The sequence below is a fragment of the Balaenoptera acutorostrata genome, chromosome 2 (genome assembly GCF_949987535.1).
Source record: "Balaenoptera acutorostrata chromosome 2, mBalAcu1.1, whole genome shotgun sequence".
Classification (NCBI taxonomy): Eukaryota; Metazoa; Chordata; class Mammalia; order Artiodactyla; family Balaenopteridae; genus Balaenoptera; species Balaenoptera acutorostrata.
The window spans coordinates 76,150,776-76,174,656 of NC_080065.1; the positions used below are offsets into that span (position 1 = coordinate 76,150,776).

The 23,881-nt window shown below is 37.6% G+C and overlaps 1 protein-coding gene across 1 annotated transcript in view; it reads left to right on the forward strand.

The window, feature by feature from the left end:
- Nucleotides 1-21,216: 21,216 nt before the first annotated feature.
- The window catches only part of ADGRV1 (adhesion G protein-coupled receptor V1), a 540,475-nt gene continuing 537,810 nt past the window's right edge, over nt 21,217-23,881 (forward strand). Inside the window, exon 1 of the mRNA XM_057540356.1 lies at nt 21,217-21,316. Within this exon, the coding sequence (XP_057396339.1) occupies nt 21,217-21,316 (100 nt within the window). The remainder of the gene's footprint in view (nt 21,317-23,881) is intronic.

Here is a 23,881-nt window from a genome sequence, read left to right on the forward strand (position 1 = left end):
AGTCAGTAAATGGGTTTTCTCCCCGGAAAGAACACTAGCAATTGCTTACAGTGGTGTACGTAGGGCGGAGTACCCCGCTGTCTAGGTGTGTGTGGGGTTCTTGTGCCCAAGGGGACAAACTAGCAAGTTTCGTCAAAGCGGACTACCAGAAAGCACAGTCCGCTCTCGAGGTCGAAGATGCGCTGCAGCTGCAGGACTCGCGTGTTCCTGCGCGCAGGCAGGTCAGCTCGGGGGCCTAGCTGCTGGAAGAGTCCATTAGGGACGGCCAAGACAGGGTGTTCCCGCCGCCGGAGCGCGGACCTAGCTGCCCGCTGCGCAACCGAGGGCGCGCTGCCTTGGGCGGCCACCCCCGCTCCGCTGGCCAGGTGAGCGCAGCCCGGGGAGCCGCGAGTCCTATTGGAGCAGACGGAGGATGGAGGGGGAGGAGGCAGGGGGAAGGATGAGAGGGGGAGGATGGAGCCACCTTCCTGAGCCGACAGCGGGAGAAAGACTCGGCAGCCCCGGCGAAGCGTGGGGACGCGAGCGAGAGGCGGAGCGAGGCTGTGCGAAGGGAGGGCCGGCGGGGACCTCGGGGCGCGTGCGGATGTCGGTGTCCCCGGGGCCAGGTAGGCTGTGGCTGCGGGGTGGTGCTGCGGGTATCCCGGTGGCCCACGGGAGCGCCGCCGCATCCTCGGCGGCACGGGGTCGTTCGCCAGCACCTGTTGCTGGAGGTGGGCGGCGAGCGTGCCGCGGGCTGCTGCTAACTCAGCCGCGCCGCCCGCGTCCGCACTGTCTACGGCCGCGGCGGTGCATTGAGCGTGGCGTTCCTGTCACCCGCCCTTTCCACAGCTGCCTCATCTCAAAGAAGGTGAGAAGTGAGTGAGCAGAGGGAAAAGTTTCTTTTATTCTCTTTCTGCCTGTTTGAAACGTGAATCCTAGCTTTAATTTTAAAAAGTCTGCCTGAGAAATAACCGATCAAGAAAGGCGCGCCTTAGGTAATAATTAATAGCGGGAAAGTTGAGATCAATTTAAGGAGTCTTATGTTCCAGAATACCCGCTACGTCGAAGAGCTTTCAGGGAATTAGGAATTAGCCTGGAGCTGTAGAATAATACATATTAAAAACGTACACATTTTTAATGTTTTAAACCATTTTAAAATTGATTTTTTTCTTAAAACTAAAACTAAGAAATTATGGCAGTTTTCGTCAGGGGTGCAGCTGATTTTAAGGCGCAGTGTTTTTTTTATTCTGTGTAACCATTGTTTTAAACTAAAACAAAAATTTCACAAAACCCAAAACCTTGAAAAACTTGTGTAATGTGTTTATATGTTAGATGCACACTGTTTTAGAGATTACTAACATCGAATCTTGAAGGTGCATAATTACTGACAATTAGGATAAAGCTCAAAAAATGTAGCGTAACTGATGCATTCAGCATTATATACCAATTCTTGCTGAAGTTATTACCTTACTTTACTCAAGTTCTTTTTCCGCCGCTGTGTGTCGTTTATCAAAAGAGCCACATGGAGCCACACAGAATAAAAAAGAAAAAAAGATGTTCTGTGTTCTAGTCATGATACAAATGAACACCAGCAATTTATTTATTTTGGGGTAATTTCCTAGGATGCTGGGACGTGCCAAATACATCTTGAACTGTGTTGCCATAAAACGTTTTAAATATATGCGTTTAAGTATAACATGCTGGCTTTGCCATTAACTTACAGTGACTTTGGACATTCACTCATCCTTCTGTGCCTTAGTTTCTTCATTTATAAAGTAAAGGGATTGGACTAGGTGCTTGGAAAGACTTCTTTCAGCTAGAAATGAAATGTCTCAAGATTATAACTTTTTAAAAAGGAGTAACCAAACTGTATACGCTAAAAATAAGTATGACCGAAGCCTATCTCCATGATGAATGACAATAGCAGTCACCCAGTATTGAATGCTTGCTATGTAATGAATTCTAAGAAGGCCTTTATATACGATATTTTATATAACACTCACAACAAGACCATAAATTAAATAGTGTTATCCCAATTTACAGATAATGGCACTGAGGCACGGAAAGTTTAAGCTCCTTGTCCAAAGTTAATAAGAGCTGGATCAAGGATTTTTCCTAAGTGCTTTGAGCATCTACACTATAATGAATGTGAAGATTAAAAGCTGAAACCGCCCATAAACACCAGCTAAGAAATAATCTTAGACTAAAATGTAAGTTCACAATGGAGTGAAAGTAAATTATGAAACAACACTGAATCTTGATATCATCATACATAGAAATGATGTATCGGTCAACATTTATTATATTTTAATAACAACGGTTATAGTTTATATTGTATATATACTTATCAAATATTGAGTGCTAATTGTATTCATTGTCCCAAAATGATAACATGAGGTATATTTGGAACACAAATGCTTTTGTGGTAATAAAAAGTAACGATTAGAAATAATATGGGAAGTCAGAGGCTAGTGTTACACAAAAGTATTTCAGATATCTTTCTACTTGGAGGTGCCCTTGCCTATGCTACACTCAAAGAAAAAGTGTTCATAGAAGAATCAGCTGTGAGTAAATCCTTTTGTGCATATTCCCACAATGAATGATAATAGTATGCCACATTTTTTGAAGGTCCAGTATATACCAGGAATTCTACTAGGCCCTTTAAATAGAGTAAGTTTATATTTAGTTGTCAAATACTATTTCCTTGATTTGCAGATGAAGAAACTGAGGCAGAAAGATCTATGCTGTGGGAGGGTCCACAAAGAAAATACATTTTGACTTAGATTAGGTGTGTGATCCTTTATTGTTCAGAAATTCATAGGCGGTGAATATAGCATTCAACTCCTCAAGTACTGGGAGGAGACTTGGAGCCAAACTAGACCAATCCCTTTATTTTATATTTGGGGAAACTAAACTTAGAAAAGTTAAGAGAGTCACTTAAAGACATATATTCTATTTTCCCATTTATGACTTAAGTCATCTGTACATTCCTAGAAACTAATAAGTGACAAGCATGTTACCATTAACTTGCTCATTAAATGTTGAATTTATTGCCACTCAACCAAATGCTGCCCCATGCCCTTTTTTATATTGCTGTCTTACTGTTATTGAAAATTTCAAAGTTGCCCCAATTAGGATATAAAATCTTTGAGGACAGTGACTGTATTATATATTTCTCTAGTATCTCTAGGGTTTAACAAAATGGTTAATATATTGAACAAGTGGTTTTGTTACCTATTTACCTGTGACAAGGGATTATTTTATGTACCGGGTCCAAAATCTGCACAGTGGAAGCACTATGCCATCACCACTTTGACTTCATGTAGAGGGCAACTAGACAATTTACACTTGCTTATAAAGCATATTAAGCTGCTTAGATCATGATTGTTTAATTTGACTATAAAATATAGTATGTTACCATGGAGAGATGTGGTTGGGCATTTCCCTGATGTTGTGAGAAAAAAAACCACACAGCTAAGTATTACACACAGTTGAGTGTACATTTCTCTCTCGCTGATTTGCAAATACCTTTTATTTTTCCAATTGTAAAGATAATACAAAGTCATGTAGGAAATTCAAATAGTACAGAAAAAAAGAAAAATTACCAGGAACTCCACCGTCCAAAGATTTTGGTGAACATCCAGCCAGAGAGATGTCTTTCTTCCCTTAAATCCTGCCGAATCAGGGTGAGAACTGAATTATTTATTTAACCGTTTACGGTTTAAAGCTCTATTTAGTCTTAGTATTCTCTCACTCTCAGGCAGCTCAACCATTATATAAACAAAGATATCTGTTGAGAAATGAAGATAAACATACTGCTAATAAACTAGACTCTTTCCCTCTCATGCAGAATGAAGTAGTACAGAAAGTTGATTTTGCCACGTATGCAGGCCTGTTTTTTTCCCTTCAGAAGGCAGGAGGCATCTTTGCAAGTTCGGAGGGTTCCCCGATATGCTAGGCTCTCAGGCCACACAGGAAGCCGAGCTCTGTTGTCCTGATAGAGGTGTGGCAGAGGAGGAGGAGGGTGGAGCTGGGACACAGGAGGCTGTGGTAATACAAAGGCTGTGTTTTCTGATCGCACTGTGACACACTATACACTTTAAAATGTACCACACCAAGTCCCTCCCCCAGCTGTTGGGCAGGTGGTCATGGGGGCCCTTTCTGGTGCAGTCAGGCGTAAGTCTGCCTGTACCTCAGAATGAGGGCAAGATGCTGAAAGGACAGTTCTCATTCATTTATTCAGGATTCTGAAAACCCAGAATGGACCTTCTTTCATATAAAGGGCTAAAACTGACTGTTGGAATAGATGTCCATAAATGAGCTTTGAACTAATACAAAATTATTAGTTAAAAAGGAAGGCTGGGGGCGGGGGGGGGGTGGTGTCTCTTTGAGAGAGGCAATGCCAGCTCTCCATATGCATTTGAATGTAATTACATTGAAAATATTCATTTTAAAGATTATATTGACTATTTAAATTTAATAAATGTATTTGTTATTCAAAATTCTTTTTCCCTAGGCACGTTTTCTTGATTTGTACTATGTATTTGGGAGTAGAGTTCTTTCATGCTTTACTTTATTAGGGGCTTAACATGGCTTAAATCCAACCATCTGTTCGCATCTTGGCACGTCAGGTTGGAGGTGGTGGTACAGGCTAAATAAAATTCCCACAATTTAAAGGTTAGGGAAAGAGCTACTTTTATGAATAGATTTCCAGTGATTCTCAGCAAGACAATAGTGCAGAAGTGGAATAAAAATGCACTTCATTCTCTGAAGCACAAGGTCCCCTGTCTGTCTGTAGTTTTGCTGAAAGGCAATTAGCATTTCAACTAGCCAATTTGGTTACATGCAACGAAGTACTTGGGTTTATAATTTGCTGCTCTCTCTGTCTGAGGCTGTTGAGCTCCAGCTCTTATGTAATCCTCTCCAAGTAGCCTTCTCTCCAGTATAGTTATTGTTGCTGGTCTTAAATAACTAATCAACAGAGAGTGTTCCTTGCCTTCAACTGTAGGGTGCTATAGGGCAAGGAAAATGAAATGCCAAGCTAATAAGGGATGATTGTAATTATTAAATAGTCATTATTGAAATGTGGCACAGGTTGAAAGATACTGAATAGCTTCAAATCAAATGCAACTTCAAAAAGGCATTGTGTGATACTCTTAATAGTTTATTTCTGCATGTAGTATGTGCAATAAACAGAGGGTATATATATTGGAATTAATTAAGATGACTCAAAATTAACAAAGAAGAAGCAATTCTTAATTATTTATATTGACTTTGCTCCTTTCTGCCAGAAAGAATTCTGTGGGGAATATGTGTAAAAGAGAAAATAATTTTTTTCTTAAGGGTTATAACAAACTTACAAGTGCTCTGAGGCATATTGTGGAAAGAATTCAAAGGTTTGTGTTTGTGTGCTAATTGGAAATAAGATTTTGTTAGCTTCTTTAGTCATGAATTCTGATAATTATAGTACTGTTGATATATTTCATGTATATACTCATATCCCTCTGAAGGAACCACTGTATGTTATGATAATCCTTTTGTTAGGATAACTGGAATGATATCCTTTAATCCATGTCATGTGGCAATAATTCAATTTAGCTCATCTTTTAATGCAGTCCTGTTTTTGCAAAGTTGTGCTTATGTAATTATTTGGAAAAATAATACATTTCTCATTTTTTCAAATAATGTTTAACTGAAAGAAGGCATGTATTAGATACAAGCCTTGCAAGTGATCATTATAATTGAGAACATATATGAAAAAATTGCCTGATCTTCTATATTTCCAATCTGTGATATAAAGTGAAAGCCCTATCTTCAGCTACAATTAGAGTCATTTGTATATTATTCAACTAAATTCAGCAGTGTTGATGAGTAGGAATGAAACAAAGAAGGCTTACCTGTCCTCTGGCAGACTAGTCAACTAAGGATGGAAAGTGTTCTGGAAAAAGTGGGACTTGATCTGGACTTTGCAGAGTGGTAAAGGAGAGGGAGTGGGGAGAGGTAGGAAGAAGGGCCTGGGGAGCATCTCAGATCAAAGGTGCAGAGATAAGAATGTTCCGGCTGTCTTGTCCCAGATACACATTATATCAACTTGACTGGAACTGTTCACAGAAGAGAAAAAGATGACTGAATGTACAGGGTGGGATGGATTTTTTTTTTTTAAATTGAGATATAATTCACTTAACAGAACAAAAAAATCACCTTTCAAAGTAGATAATTCAGTGGTATTTAATGTATTTACAAAGTTGTGCAACTGTCACCACTGTCATTCCAGAACATTTTCATCACCTCAAAAAGAAATCCTGTTCCCATTAGCTTTTACTCCCCATTCTCTCCCCACCCCCAAGTCCTCAGCAACCCATCTACTTTTGGTCCCTATAGGTGTGTCTGTTCTGGACATGTCATGTAAATGGAATCATCTAGTACATGGCCTTTCGTGTCTGCCTTCTGTCAGTTACTATGATATTTTCAGGGTTCATCATGTTGTAGCATGTATCACTACTTTGTTCTTTTTTATGGCTGAATAATATTCCATCATATGAATATACTACTTTTTGTTTATCCATTATCAATTGATAGACATTTAGGTTGTTTCTACGTTTTGACTAAATATTATGGACATTTGTGTACAAGTTTTTGAGTGAACATATGCTTTCAGTTCTCTTGGTTAGGAGTGGAATTGCTGGGTCAATAGAGAGGTGAATAAAACAGCCAGGATGCATTTAGAAGAACTTTATTCCTTCTATACATTCTGTTAAGCTTAGGGTCACATTATGAGGCAAATGCATCAAGTATGGCCTGAGGGTTTATCACTTAGAACTCTGCTTGCATGGATCTCTGCCAATTATAAGACATTTAATACAACCAAACTGTGATAAAACAAAATAAAGGAACAGTTTGCAGCCAACAACTTCTCCCTCACCACTGGCTGTATGTTTTCTTAAGAAGGGAAGTATGGTGATGGCTGGCATAATGCTTGACCTATCTAGGATATGCTAAAATAGGAAATATGATTGTATATTATCTGATGCAACTGAATTCAATTTTCTGATGACTTCTTTCCTTTTGGTAGGCACTCATCTAAATGATATGGTTGAATTGACAAAATGAGATAATTTAATTTTTGCTACTAAGACAAATTACAGAAGCTTTAAAATGTTATTTTGTTAATGAGGGTAATTCATTAAATCACTTGATTGAGAATTGGCCTTTAAGTAAAAGACATGTCCAATTCACTAATGTATAGTTTGCCAGATATCACTAATTCTGGTGTGTGTGTGTATGTATGTATGTGTGTGCATTCGTGTATTTGTTTATCTGAAACCTTAAGTAGTTTCCTGAAAGGGTCTGATATACTTTATAAAATAAATTGACATTTGAACAAATTTGTCTAATTTTGGTTGAGGCAAAATATTTTAAGCTCTTTTGAAAAAACCTAAAAAATATATTTGCTTAGTGCCTTATGATTTGGAACATATGTTCACATAAATTAATTCATGTCATCTTAATAACCACTTCATTTTAAGTTAACTGTTTCTACTTTATAGATGAAAGGAAGATTCATAAGTCAACAAAATTAATTAAAAACAACAACAAACCCAGATCTTCAACTTAATGTCCAAAAGTTGTCCACTCATTAATAATCACAGTAATGATCATATTGTAATATTTTGTTATTTTTGGTGTCTCACAAAGACATTTTTCTATTAATTTTAAAATGAATTGACTTCCTATCTTAAATCTCCTAATATAAACAAATCTGTTTTGTTGGGTAACATTACATTGAAAACCTCACTATTATAAAAGTATAATGAAAACCTCAGCCAGGACTTCACTTCTTTTGAACATTTGTTACCAAAATTATTATAAATAATTGGAGATAATCTTTGCATACCAGTGTAAAGCAGTTTGATCATTGTGTAGCAGTTTTACATAGTATGTAAATACCTTTCTTAGAGAAAGTCAGCAAATTTTGGAAATTGTTCTTGTTTTTTGGTGACTGAAATGGCCTCGCTTTTATAAGTCAGTGCTGTACCTACTACTTGAGACCTTGGAATAATATGATTAATAGAATTTCCAAAAGCTGTTTTAGCTTGCAGGGAATTTTATTACTAATATTCATGAAAGATATTATATTGGCGGTTGGTCATTCACGCATTCAGTGTTCACTGAAGCAGTCTACCATGGACTTGGAAAACACACTGAGCTGATAGTGCCTACTTTCATATTTTATTACATCTATTGACCTCAAAATTTATTTCGATTTTACAGTGATTTTTAATGATACAAAATTCCAGTGATTTCATAGCACTGCGTGTTTAGAAATCCTAATGCTACTCTTCTAGGCAGCCAACCAACACCTTTCCCCTCCGCCCCCAGGCTCACTTCTTTCAGCACAGGAGATGAATGTAGCCATGGAAAGAATTAGGGCTGCTTACTTGCCTTCTTTCATTGCTTCTGCTCTTATTAAAGTATCATCAGCTACAAATAAAATTTATACTGACAACTAATTACATTGCAAATGGCCAGTCACTCTGGGTGTGAAATTGTACATAATATGACCATTCTTATTACATCATTAAGCATTGGGTATAGCGCTGTTCTATTCACTAGACTCCGAGAGTGAGTAGGTTGTGACTGCCGGTAAGAGGCTGAGTTTGATTATAGAGAGAAGAGAATAAAGATGTGCACTTTTCATTTCATGGCTTTTTTATATGATAGGCTGTATGGAGTGGTGACTTTTTTTTTTTTTTTTTTAAATTTTTTTTTTTTATAGCTACTTTATTTATTTATTTATTTATTTTTGGCTGTGTTGGGTCTTCGGTTCGTGCGAGGGCTTTCTCTGGTTACGGCAAGTGGGGGCCACTCTTCATCGCGGTGCGGGGACCGCTCTTCATCGCGGTGCGCGGGCCCCTCACTATCGCGGCCTCTCCCGTTGCGGGGCACAGGCTCCAGACGCGCAGGCTCAGCAGTTGTGGCTCACGGGCCCAGCTGCTCCGTGGCATGTGGGATCTTCCCAGACCAGGGCTCGAACCCGTGTCCCCTGCATTAGCAGGCAGACTCTCAACCACTGCGCCACCAGGGAAGCCCTGGAGTGGTGACTTTTAAAATTATCTGTCCTGTATGACTGTTAGCAAGATTCTTTTGTTAATAGAGAATAGTAATCTAGTATTCACTTAAGACCATAGGACCTGGACCTTGAGAGCCTGAGTCTGTAACCTGGCTTTGCATTTCCAGGGTACAGTCTTGACAAATATATTTAATCTCTCTGTATCTCAGGTTCCTCGTCTGAAAATGAGTGTGATAATAGTACCCATCTTATATTTCAAATGGTTGCTATGAGGATCAAATGAGTTAACACATGTGAAGCAATTAGAACAACATCATTACCTAGCTTAGTAAAGTTAGCTGCTATTAGCTAATATTGTCACACATGAAATCCAAATTATTGATGATTAAGGTGCCGAAGGATATCTTCTTCCTTAGCTCCTTTTGCCCTCTCTAGATCCCTGAAGAGGATTTAAATTTACCTCGAAGCTACTAGAGCTCAAGCTTCAACCCCTAATGTTTTTTTTTTCTTTTTTACTTTGTAGGCTTATTTTGGATCCTTAGAACATTAATCTTTAGCTTTTTTATTTTTTAATATAAGCACTTCCTTGAGAAAGTCTTCCACAAACCCTCAAATTAGGTTTTACATCATTCAGGGTCCTGTTTCTATAATGATTGCTGCTTTGACCCATGAGATATTCTAGAACTTGTTTTTTTTAAAAAAAATTTACAAGTAATGCTACTTTATTTTTGGTTTTTGGTATTATTAATTTATCAATGAATTTTATTGTATTCAGCATACAAGCTCAATATGATAACCAGTTTCTGGAACTTACTGTCAGTTTTTATAAACCTTTCCTGTGTGTTCAAAAGAACATTGTGTTTTCTGATTGTTGGGGATATATTCTGTATGCCCATCGGATCATCACGTCAAGCTTATTAACTGTGTAGTTCAAATCCTCCAAATCCTTCCTAATTTTTGTTTACTTGATATAGCAACTACAGAGCGGCGGCAGGGAGTGGGGAGGGAGAGGTGGAGGGAGAGAGAGATAGAGGATATGAATTGAAATCCCACACTTCTTTTTGGGGTTCTAGCAATTTTTGCTTTATATATTTTGAAGCTATGTTTTAGCTTGTAGTATCTCCTGGTAAATTGATATTTTTGTTACTATATAATGACTATCTTTATCTGTAGTAATGCTTTTTGCCTTGAAGTCTGTTTTGTCTGTTAGTAACAGACACCAGTAATATTTCAGTAGTATTTGCCTATTATCTCATGAACTTCAGGAAGAAGGGAATGATCCCAGAAGGGTCTAAGGTATAAGGAATGTTGATTAAAGTAGAGAGTAAACATTTGGATAAGTGAAGAAAATATGAACGATTAAATTCTATATTCTAATGTTAAATATTGGGAGTTAAGTAAAACAAGATATAGCTTATGTTGTGAACAAAATTAGTATGATAGTGGGGTTTGTGTAACAGATGGTTGGGTTTAAGTATTCTAAGATCTTTTTATTCAACAGTAAGGTGAAGATATTAACTTTATTATCATTTTTTAAAATTAATAAATTTATTTTTGGCTGCATTGTGTCCTCGTTGCTGTGCGTGGGCTTTCTCTAGTTGCAGCGAGTGGGGGCTACTCTTCGTTGCGGTGCGCGGGATTCTCACTGTGGTGGCTTCTCTTGTTGCAGAGCACGGGCTCTAGGCGTGCAGGCTTCAGTAGTTGTGGCTTGCGGGCTCTAGAGCACAGGCTCAGTAGTTGTGGTGCACGGGCTTAATTGCTCCACGGCGTGTGGGATGTTCCCAGACCAGGGATCGAACCCATGTCCCCTGCATTGGCAGGTGGATTCTTAACCGCTGTGCCACTGGGGAAGTCCCGAAGATATTAACTTTATTTATTTATTTTTTCCATTTTAAAATTTAATTTTTAATAAAGACATAGTTGACATATAACATTGTATTAGTTTTAGATGTACATAATGATTTTTAAATTGAGGTATAATTGACATACAACATTGTATTAGTTCAGGAGTGCAACATAATAATTTGATGTTTGCATATGGTGTGAAATTATCACCACAGTAAGTCTAGTTAACATCCTTCACCTCACATAGTTACAATTTTGTGTGTGTATGTGATGAGAACTTTTTTCTTTTTTTTGGAAAAAGGCTTATTTTTTAATTATTATTTTTTAATAAATAGGTTTTTTCTATTTTTTTTTTATACAGCAGGTTCTTATTAGTCATCATTTTTATACACATCACTATACAAGTCAATCCCAATCGCCCAATTCAGCACACCACCAACCCCATCCCCCTGTGGCTTTCCACCCTTGGTGTCCATATGTTTGTTCTCTACATCTGTCTCAATTTCTGCCCTGCAAACTGGTTCATCTGTACCATTTTTCTAGGTTCCACATATATGCGTTAATATATGATATTTGTTTTTCTCTTTCTGACTTACTTCAGTCTGTATGACAGTCTCTAGATCCATCCACGTCTCAACAAATGACCCAATTTCGTTCCTTTTTATGGCTGAGTAATATTCCATTGTATATATGTACCACATCTTCTTTATCTATTCATCTGTCGATGGGCATTTAGGTTGCTTCCATGACCTGGCTATTGTAAATAGTACTGCAATGAACATGGGGTGCATGTGTCTTTTTGAATTATGGTTTTCTCTGGGTATATGCCCAGTAGTGGGATTGCTGGATCATATGGTAATTCTATTTTTAGTTTTTTAAGGAACCTCCATACTGTTCTCCATAGTGGCTGTATCAGTTTACATCCCCACCAGCACTGCAAGAGGGTTTCCTTTTCTCCACACCCTCTCCAGCATTTGTTTGTAGATTTTCTGATGAAGCCCATTCTAACTGGTGTGAGGTGATACCTCATTGTAGTTTTGATTTACATTTCTCTAATAATTAGTGATATTGAGCAGCTTTTCATGTGCTTCTTGGCCATCTGTATGTCTTCTTTGGAGAAGTGTCTATTTAGGTCTTCTGCCCATTTTTGGATTGGGTTGTTTGTTCTTTTAATATTGAGCTGCATGAGCTGTTGATATATTTTGGATATTAATCCTTTGTCCGTTGATTTGTTTGCAAATATTTTCTCCCATTCTGAGGGTTGTCTTTTGGTCTTGTTTATGGTTTCCTTTGCTGTGCAAAAGCTTTTAAGTTTCATTAGGTCCCATTTGTTTATTTTTGTTTTTATTTCCATTACTCTAGGAGGTGGATCAAAAAAGATCTTGCTGTGATTTATGTCAAAGAATGTTCTTCCTATATTTTCCTCTAAGAGTTTTATAGTGTCTGGTCTTGCATTTAGGTCTCTAATCCATTTTGAGTTTATTTTTGTGTATGGTGTTAGACAGTGTTCTAATTTCATTCTTTTACATGTAGCTGTCCAGTTTTCCCAGCACCACTTATTGAAGAGACTGTCTTTTCTCCATTGTATATCCTTACCTCCTTTGTCATAGAGTTGTTGACCATAGGTGCATGGGTTTATCTCTGGGCTTTTCATCTTGTTCCGTTGATCTATGTTTCTGTTTTTGTGCCAGTACCATACTGCCTTGATTACTGTAGCTTTGTAGTATAGTCTGAAGTCAGGGAGTCTGATTTCTCCAGCTCCGTTTTATTCCCTCAAGACTGCTTTGGCTCTTCGGGGTCCTTTGTGTCTCCATACAAATTTTAAGACTTTTTGTTCTAGTTCCGTAAAAAATGCCATTGGTAATTTGATAGGGATTGCATTGAATCTGTAGATTGCTTTGGGTAGTATAGTCATTTTCACAATATTGATTCTTCCAATCCAAGAACATGGTATATCCCTCCATCTGTTGGTATCACCTTTAATTTCTTTCTTCAGTGTCTTATAGTTTTTTGCATTCAGGTCTTTTGTCTCCCTGGGTAGGTTTATTCCTAGGTGTTTTATTCTTTTTGTTGCAATGGTAAATGGGAGTGTTTCCATAATTTCTCTTTCAGATTTTTCTCATTAGTGTATAGGAATGCAAGAGATTTCTGTGCATTAATTTTGTATCCTGCAACTTTACCAAATTCATTGATTAGCTCTAGTAGTTGTCTGGTGGCATCTTTAGGATTCTCTATGTATAGTATCATGTCATCTGCAAACAGTGACAGTTTTACTTCTTCTTTTCCAATTTGTATTCCTTTTATTTCTTTTTCTTCTGTGATTGCCAAGGCTAGGACTTCCAAAACTATGTTGAATAATAGTGGTGAGAGTGGACATCCTTGTCTTGTTCCTGATCTTAGAGGAAGTGCTTTCCGTTTTTCACCATTGAGAATGATGTTTGCTGTGGGTTTGTCGTATATGGCCTTTATTATGTTGAGGTAGGTTCCCTCTCTGCCCACTTTATGGAGAGTTTTTATCATAAATGGGTGTTGAATTTTGTCAAAAGTTTTTTCTGTATCTATTGAGATGATCATATGGTTTTTATTCTTCAATTTGTTAATATGGTGTATCACATTGATTGATTTGCGTGTATTGAAGAATCCTTGCTTCCCTGGGATAAATCCCCCTTGATCATGGTGTATGATCCTTTTAATGTGTTGTTGGATTCTGTTTGCTAGTATTTTGTTGAGGATTTTTGCATCTATATTCATCAGTGATATTGGTCTGTAATTTTCTTTTTTTGTAGTATCTTTGTCTGGTTTTGGTATCAGGGTGATGGTGGCCTCATAGAATGAGTTTGGGAGTGTTCCTTCCTCTGCAATTTTTGGAAGAGTTTGAGAAGGATGGGTGTTAGCTCTTCTCTAAATGTTTGATAGAATTCACCTGTGAAGCCATCCGGTCCTGGACTTTTGTTTGTTGTAAGATTTTAATCAGTTTCAATTTCATTACTTGTGATTGGTCTGTTCATATTTTCTATTTCTTCCTGGTTCAGTCTTGGAGAATTTGTCCATTTGTTCCAGGTTGTCCATTTTATTGGCATAGAGTTGCTTGTAGTAGTAGTCTCTTAGGATGCTTTGTATTTCTATGGTGTCTTTTGTAACTTCTCCTTTTTCACTTCTAATTTTATTGATTTGAGTCCTCTCCCTCTTTTTCTTGATGAGTCTGGCTAATGGTTTATCAATTTTGTTTATCTTCTCAAAGAACCAGCTTTTAGTTTTATTCATCTTTGCTATTGTTTTCTTTGTTTCTATTTCATTTATTTCTGCTCTGATCTTTATGATTTGTAACTTTGGGTTTTGTTTGTTCTTCTTTTTCTAGTTCCTTTAGGTGTACGGTTAGATTATTTATTTGAGATTTTTCTTGTTTCTTGAGGTAGGCTTGTATAGCTATAAACTTCCCTCGTAGAACTGCTTTTGCCGCATCCCGTAGGTTTTGGATCGTCATGTTTTTATTGTCATTTGTGTCTAGGTATTTTTTGACTTCCTCTTTGATTTCTTCAGTGATCTTTTGCTTATTTAGTAAGTAGTGTTTAGCCTCTATGTGTTTGTGTTTTTTACGTTTTTTCCCCCTGTAATTCATTTCTAATCTCATAGCGTTGTGGTAAGAAAAGATGCTTGATTTGAATTCAGTTTTCTTAAATTTACTGAGGCTTGATTTGTTACCCAAGATGTGATCTATCCTGGAGAATGTTCCGTGCGCACTTGAGAAGAAAGTGTAATCTGCTGTTTTTGGATGGAATGTTCTATAAATATCAAATAAATCTATTTGGTCTGTTGTGTCATTTAGAGCTTCTGTTTCCTTATTTATTTTCATTTTGGATGATCTGTCCATTGGTGTAAGTGAGGCGTAAAAGTCCCCCACTATTATTGTGTTACTGTCGATTTCCTCTTTTAGAGCTGTTAGCAGTTGCCTTATGTATTGAGGTGCTCCTATGTTGGGTGCATATATATTTATAATTGTTATATCTGCTTCTTGGATTGATCCCTTGATCATTATGTGGTGTCCTTCCTTGTCTCTTGTAATATTCTTTATTTTAAAGTCTATTTTATCTGATATGAGTATTGCTACTTCAGCTTTCTTCTGATTTCCATTTGCATGGAATATCTTTTTCCATCCCCTCACTTTCAGTGTGTATGTGTCCCTAGGTCTGAAGTGGGTCTCTTGTAGACAGCATACAGATGGGTCTTGTTTTTGTATCCATTCAGCAAGCCTGTGTCTTTTGGTTGGAGCATTTAATCCATTCACATTTAAGGTAATTATTGATATGTATGTTCCTATTACCATTTTCTGAATTGTTTTGGGTTTGTTTTTGTAGGTCCTTTTCTTCTCTTGTGCTTCCCACTTAGAGAAGTTCCTTTAGCATTTGTTGTAGAGCTGGTTTGGTGGTGCTGAATTCTCTTAGCTTTTGCTTGTGTGTAAAGCTTTTGATTTCTCCATCAAATCTGAATGAGATCCTTGCCGGGTAGAGTAATCTTGGTTGTAGGTTCTTCCCTTTCATCACTTTAAGTATATCATGCCACTCCCTTCTGGCTTGTAGAGTTTCTGCTGAGAAATCAGCTGTTAACCTTATGAGACTTCCCTGGACAAATGTTATTTGTCGTTTTTCCCTTGCTGCTTTGAATTTTTTTTGTCTTTAATTTTTGCCAATTTGATTACTATGTGTTCCAGCATGTTTCTCCTTGGGTTTATCCTGTATGGGACTCTCTGTGCTTCCTGGACTTGGGTGGCTATTTCCTTTCCCATGTTAGGGAAGTTTTCGACTATAATCTCTTCACATATTTTCTCGGGTCCTTTCTCTCTCTCTTCTCCTTCTGGGACCCCTCTAATGTGAATGTTATTGTGTTTAATGTTGTCCCAGAGGTCTCTTAGGTTGTCTTCATTTCTTTTCATTCTTTTTTCTTTATTCTGTTCGGCAGCAGTGAATTCCACCATTCTGTCTTCCAGGTCACTTATCCGTTCTTCTGCCTCAGTTATTGTGCTATTGATTCCTTCTAGTGTAGTTTTCATTTCAGTTATTGTATTGTTCATCTCTGTTTGTTTATTCTTTAATTCTTCGAGGTCTTTGTTAAACGTGTCTTGCATCTTCTCGATCTTTGCCGCCATTCTTTTTCCGAGGTCCTGGATCATCTTCACTATCATTATTCTGAATTCTTTTTCTGGAAGGTTGCCTATCTCCACTTCATTTAGTTGTTTTTCTGGGGTTTTATCTTGTTCCTTCTTCTGGTACATAGCCCTCTGCCTTTTCATCTTGTCTGTCTTTCTGTGAATGTGGTTTTTGTTCCACAGGCTGCAGGATTGTAGTTCTTCTTGCTTCTGCTGTCTGCCCTCTGGTCCGAAGATATTAACTTTAAACCTTTAAAAGTTAATAGGATAAAAATGAAATCTCTCAAAGAACAAACACATCCCCAAGCACAGCAAAGGGGAGAAAGAGAAGAAAAAATAAAACTGTGTAAGAGCAGGGCAAAAAACACACAAAATAATACGACAGAAAAAAACTAAATGTAAGACTAATTGTAATAAATGAATATAAATTGCACTCTTCAGTAAGAACTCAGAGATTATTAGAAATGACCAAAAAATATAGCAATCAATTATATGTTGTTTACAAGAGACACACGTTAAACATAAGGACATAAAAAGGTTGAAAGCCAGAGAATGCAAAGAGAGATAACAACCCCTAACAATTTTGTATTTAATTTTGTACTCTTACTTGAAGAGGAGCCCTCGGTTATGTATGCTTCAGTTACAGCCAAGCACTCTGAAACTTAATGGCTTAAAATAAACACTCCACACAGTGTTTTCTGGGACAGCTAACCTGGAGCTGGAGGGTCCTCTTCCAAGGTGTCTCACTCCCAGTGGCTGGCGGGTTGATGCTGGCTGTCGGTTCCTCTCCACGTGGACTGCACTACGAGGAGACTTGGACTTCCTCACAGCATGGGGATAAGTTCCTTGAGCAAGCATTATTTAAGAGACAGGAAGTGGAAGCTGTCAGTGTTTTAAGGTTTGGGCCTGGAAGCTAGTACAGTATTCACTTCCACTGAATTCTGTGGGCAGGTGGCCACAGAGTTTAGATTTAAGAAGAGGGGACATATAAGCCCATCTCTCAATGGAGAAGTGCCAAAAAATTGTGGGGCCATATTTGAAAACTACCACACTGCTGTTGTTACTAAAAAAAAAATAAGAAAAGTAGCTGTTGTGGAGTACTTTGTTGAAGTGACAGCAGTTTGGCAGAGGGTATGTTTTCTGGGTTATTTAAAAGGGGAAAAAGCCACTTTGACCTCCTGATGGCAGTATATTCATGCATTTTTTTAGACTGGAATTTTCAACTGAGCCTCCAAAAAATATGTATATTAATTGTCAAAGCAAGTTGTGAGAAATTATTGAGACTCAAAATTTCAAAGAAGATAACAGACTTATTGCATAATTTAAAAATTTACTCATATAAAGTGTATAAAAAATTCAAAAGAGTGAAGTCTGAGAGAGGATTTTCTGAGGAGAATTTATATTGTAAGAACCGTGGAAGTGCTGTGACTGTCCTCTTTCCTGGGTGTATCTGTGCCTTACCTTAAATGCGGTGAGGAGGACTTCAGCTTCCTTTGGAGAGTTTGATTTGTGGATGAGGACTGTAGGAAAAAAGTTCCTGAATAATTTCTGAGAGGGCTCAGCATGATAGAGGGATGTGTCCAGGCTGAATGCATCACCTCCCACAGCAGGGCAAAGGGAAGTAAGCCTTAAGGGCCAGCCATGACACTCACAGTAGGGATGTTAGCCTGAGGTCATTTTAAAGAGATCTTGCCTAAGAGGACTGCTTGCAGGCAGGCCCTAGTTGGGGTAAAAGAAGAGTTAGTGTTAAATTAATTAGAGCTTTGAATTGTTATGTGGGTTTGCCAGTAAATATGTATTATTATGAAAGCTTTCAAACATACACATACATAAAGAGAATAGTAAAATGGACCCCTTTACACCCACCGCCCAGAATTGGCAGTTTTCAAGATTTTGCCATACTTGTTTCATGTATCTCAACATATCACAGAAGGAAGCTATAAAAAATGTGGTCATTTTCTTACATAACCACAATGCTATTATGTTACCTAACGAAGTTAACAATAATTCCATAGTCTCATTCAGTAATGAGTTCATACTCAGATTTCCTTGATTGTCTCAAAAATGTCTTTTTAGAGTTTGATTCTTCTATTTAGGATGTAAATAATTCTTAGATATCCTATCTGACAGCCTCTTAAAGTCCCCTTGAATCTCCCCTTTCCCCCATACCTTTGATGTGCTGAAGAAACTTGGTAATTTGTCCTCTAGACCATGTTCTGGATTTGATTGTTTCTTTCTTTTTGGAATACTTAATGTTTCTTTATTCCCTGTTTTTTTTCTTTCCTGGTAAACTTGGAGTTAGCTTTCAAGCCTCCATTGGATTCAGGTTCTGTACTTTGGGCAACATAAGTGGTGCTCTGAACTTTATATGATATTTATATGGTCATGTCTGGTTCTCTCTCTTTAGTGACACTAGGCGTCAACAGTGGGTTTGGGTGGTAAAAGCCCAATCCCTCCATTCACAAGTTTCCCAGTAACTGCCCCCCCCCACCCCTAGCAGTTTTTATAATTGACATGTAACATTGTATTAGTTTAAGGTGTACAGCAAACTGATTTGATATATGTATATATTGCAAAATGATCACCACAGTAGTTGAGATAACATCCATCACCTCACATAGTTACAAATATTTTTTCTTACGATGAGAACTTTTAAGATCTACTCTCTTAGCAACTTTTGAATATATTGTCAACTGTAGTCACCATGCTGTGTATTACATCCCCAGGACTTATTTTATAACTGGGAGTTTATACTTTTTGAACACCTTCACCCATTTCCACCCCTACCCCCCTCTGGCAACCACTGATGTGTTTTGTTTCTGAGTTTGTTTTTTAAGATTCCACATGTAAGTAAGACTGTGCAGTATTTATTTTTCTAGGTATGACTTATTTCACTTAGCGGAAAGTCCTCATGGTCCATCCATGTTGTCAAAATGGAAGGATATCCTTCTTTTTTAAGGCTGAATAATATTCCATTATATATATATAAACATTTTCTTTATCCATTCATTCATTGATGGACACTTAGCTTATTTCCATGTTTTGGCTATTGTAAATAATGCTGCAGTGAACATGGGGGTGCAGATATCTCTTTGAGATAGTTAATTTTTTTCCTTCAGATATATACTCAGAGGCGGAATTGCTGGATCATATGGTGGTTCTATTTTTAATCTTTTTGAGGAAACTTTTTAATGTTTTCTACAGTGGCTGCACCAATTTACATTCCCTCCAACAGTGCACATCCTTCTCGACACATCTCTTGTCTTTTTTGATTATAGCCATTCTAACAGTATGTGATATTTCATTGTGGTTTTGGTTTTCGATTCCCTGATGATTAATGACGTTGAGCATCTTTTATGTACCTGCTGGTCATTTTTATGTCTTCTTTGGGAAATGTCTATTTAGTTCCTTTGCCCATTTTTTTAATCAGATTTTTTTTTTTTTGGTATTGAGTCATATGAGTTCTTTATATATTTTGGATATTAACTCCTTATCAGATGTATGATTTGCAAATATTTTCTTCCATTCCGCAGGTTGCCTTTTAATTTTTTTTGATGGTTTCCTTTGCTAAGCAGAAGCTTTTTAGTTTAATATGGTCCTACTTGCTTATTTTTGCTTTTGTTGAATTTGCTTTTAATGTCAAATCCAAAAAATCATTGCCAAAACCAATGTCAAGGAGCTTACCCCCTATGTTTTCTTTTAGGAGTTTTATGGTTTCAGGTCTTATATTTGAGTCTTTAATTTATTTTTTGATTTTTATCTAATTGTTTCATCTGTGAATGATCATTTCTTTAGTTATTTTTTTAGGAGTTGCAAACAGGTGCTTTTCTAACTCTGTCATTCTTGCCACATTAGCTGGAATTCTTTAAGGAAAAACTTTTTCCTTAACTAGGCTATTTGGTTACTCTGAAAAGGGATTTACCCAGGATAGACAGGATAAATATTTAATTCTTCTTCTTTAAATGTTAATTTCAGAGTAAGGAGTTGATGCCCTAGTTGCTTTCAGTGGTGACCAATGAGACAGACAGACAGACAGATAGATTGATTTTAGTATCCTTTTGAACATAAGGATTTATATATTCAATGTGTTTCAAACAATTGCAGTCATTACCCTTTTAGATGCACAAAATTTTAATCTTTGATCAGTGGGAATCCTTTCATGTTCCTCTTGTGTCCCATTGACATGACCTCATTAATCTTCAGTAGCTTCCTTGATGGTATGAGATGTTCAGGTTCATTTTGCATGTTTCCTTCCCCAGACATCAGTTATTCCTCTAAAGAGCCCTGGTTCCTTTTGGGGGGGGATGGTGTTTAGAGACAAAAATCTGGGCACTAGTGATGCTTATTGTTTTGGGTTTGTCATTACTTCTAAGCCTTTTAAATGCTCAATAGTCAGGAAATACCTATTTTTACAAAGAAAACTCATGAAGTGATACTGCTATTTCCAACTTAAGTTTAACCTTATATAGATTTGGCATAATTTCTTTGGTTTTATTTTTGTTTCTTTCTTTTCTTATGTAGTTACTTATTATTTGTTCTATTCTACAACATATATAGTTTCAAAATATATTCTACAATGTATAAAATATGGTCCTGAAATGTATATTCTACAATATAAAAATTTAATTTAAACAAAATAATACTGATATTACCACTGACAATAAGACTACTGAATGAACTATAAGCTTTCTTTACAGGTGTATTTGTCCTTAGAATTTACTCTACTTAGGGCAGACAGTCGAAATACTATGTTCTAAACACACTAAAGATAATTATTTTGTCTGTGTGATTATATCACCACTTGATATACAGTTACCTTCTTTTGCTTCAGTTTGTTTGTCTCTATATAGATATGTTTGCCAAAGAAACATTAGCAACATAATTCCAGGGCTAGTAAAAATGGTTTCCTATAGGGGGAAGAAAGGAATAGGTGGATGGAGGTGAGAATTCTTTGACTATACCTTGTTATGCTATAGGTTTGAGCTTGTATTCATGGAAATGAGTTATATATTTTGAAAATTAAAATTAGATTGAAAGATTACCTACACCTTGAGGTGTCAAATAGTCTGTTTGACATCTTTGCCCCAAATTTAGGGGCGAAGTTTGGCTGGAGATGTAAATTTGGAAGACTGTGTTTAAAGCAGTGAGGTGAATGAGATCACAGTGAGAGTGAGTGTAGATGGAGAAGAGGTCCGGGCCTGGGAACTGGAATATTCTGTCACGCAGACATCAGGAAAACAATAGGGATCCAGCAAAGGAGGCTGAAGGGTACCCAGTGAGTGAGAAGGAAAACTGGACGAATGTGGCGTCAGGAAGCCGCATGAGAAAGTGACTCAAGAAGCAGGAAGTGACCACCTGCTCTTTCAGTCACATTTTGTATTGCTAGCTTTCCAGTATATCCTAAACCACAAGAGCATATTTAAAGAGTTATAGGAGGTTGCTGAACTTAGGGAAATGGGAGATATTTAGAGTGGGAGGGGTTGTGCTCTGATAACGGGAAAGCAAGTCCAAGTTAGAGGAGAAATTCAAGTAAGCCAATTTTTGTAAACCCTTCACTCCTCGTCTGACTACCTTCTCACAACCTCAACCTTCTCAGTGGATTTTGTAAGTGTAAATGGGACTCGGGATTTAAAATAGGATGAAGTTAAAATTTAAAGTTGAAAGAATAAGAATTAACAAAAAAAGTATTGTCCTTCATGAGTTGTAAAAAAAAAATTCAGACAGAAAAGTGATACATCTTTTTAAAAAAGCCAGTTAATCTGATAAATTTTATGATGGAAGGAAGGGACAACTACCATGCTAGAAAGTGAGGGCCGAGTGGGTAGTATAACTTCAAAGTATTCTGTACCCTGGACACATCGATCAAAGGCAAAATAAAAAAAGGAGCAAGTCTGAGGGAGTCATTGCATTATGAGAAAAAGACTCCCTGTATTTCAGTTCGTGACACCAGATCTCCTAAGGCAAAGTCAAGAGATGAAAGATATTGTAGTTGATACACGCAATGAATTCTATTAAAGGCTTCCTTTCACTTGTGAATTTTCTTCAAAGGTAAGTTTTGGGTATAAAGGATTTCATAGAAGGATGTGAAATAACACATGTGTGGGGGGAACTGTGTTCTCTTCTCAAGTCATGTATTGCAGCTGAAAGAAGAAAATGGAGAATGGAACATAAGGAAGAAAACAGGAAAGGTACAGAGATGATGAGAGATTTGTTTGTATTCTTATTTTGATTAAATGATGTTTCTGCCTTTTTTGTTTTATAAACACACTTGGGTACTAAACATATCTAGAAGTTCCGTATTTTGATAATGGGTTGAGAATACATTCACAGAATTCTAAGGTTGTAATTCTTGGATTATAATGAAGCCCTGGGGATTTATATCCACAATTCAAGTGTTAGGATGGGGGTGTTAAATGATGTTAGTTTTAGGGTTTAGTTTCAGAGATCTGTATTTTGCTTTTCAAAAACAGGATCAGGGACTTCCCTGGTGGCGCAGTGGTTAAGAATCTGCCTGCCAATGCACGGGACGCGGGTTCGAGCCCTGGTCTGGGAAGATCCCACATGCCACGGAGCAACTAAGCCTGTGCGCCACAACCACTGAGCCTGCACTCTAGAGCCCACGAGCCACAACTACTGAGCTTGTGTGCCGTAGCTACTGAAGCCCAAGTGCCAGAGCCCGTGCTCCACAACAAGAGAAGCCACCGCAATGAGAATCCTGCACACCACAGTGAAGAGTAGCCCCCGATCACCGCAACTAGAGAAAGCTCACGCAGCAACGAAGACCCAGCGCAGCCAAAAATAAATAAATAAATAAGCAAATAAATAAATAAGTAAATAAATTTATTTAAAAAAAAAGCCGGACTTCCCTGGCGGCGCAGTGGTTGAGAATCTGCCTGCCAATGCAGGGGACATGGGTTCGAGCCCTGGTCTGGGAAGATCCCACATGCCGCGGAGCAACTGGCCCATGAGCCACAACTACTGAGCCTGCGCGTCTGGAGCCTGTGCTCCGCAACAAGAGAGGCCGTGCCAGTGAGAGGCCCACGCAACGCGATGAAGAGTGGCCCCCGCTCGCCTCAACTAGAGAAAGCCCTCGCACAGAAATGAAGACCCAACACAGCAAAAAAGAAAAAATAGATAAATAAATTTATTAAAAAAAAAAAAAGCCCCAAGAAACAAAAACAGGATCAGAAATGACCAAAGTAAAACATATTCAAATGTGGTAACTATGGAAAATGTAGAAAAGCACAAAGAAACAGCAAAATCACTTCAAATTTTTTTTACCTAAAGTTGACCACTGTTCTTTCAGTACTTTTCTATGTGGATACTCACTTGTATACATAAATGTGTGTGTATGTTTAGTATTTACTTTTTACATAAAGTATTATGTTTTAGGTTAACATACTGTAGCATAAAATTCAGTTAAAATAGACTATAATATTTCATGATATGATGTTCTTCATTCTTTTAAATAAGAACTAAAGTGACATATTTGATTTGGGGAATTAATATATATTAAAATGGCAGGATCATGTACAGAGATATTCAGGTTGTCTATTGCTGCATAAATGAACCATCCCAAAACTTAGTGGCTGAAATTAATTTATGATTATCTCTCACAGCTCTGGGGTTTGAAGGGCTGAGGGGTCATCTTGCTTGGGATTCATCACAGAATTAAAGCCAGATAGTGGCTGAGGCTGAGTCATCTGACACTTAATTACTCCTATATCTGGTCTGACTTGTGAGGTCATGTCTGGACATGGCATGTGTGGACAACTAGAAGCTGTCTAGGTATCTCTCTTTCCTTGCAGCCTTTCCATGTGCCTAGCTTGGGCTTCCTCAAACCA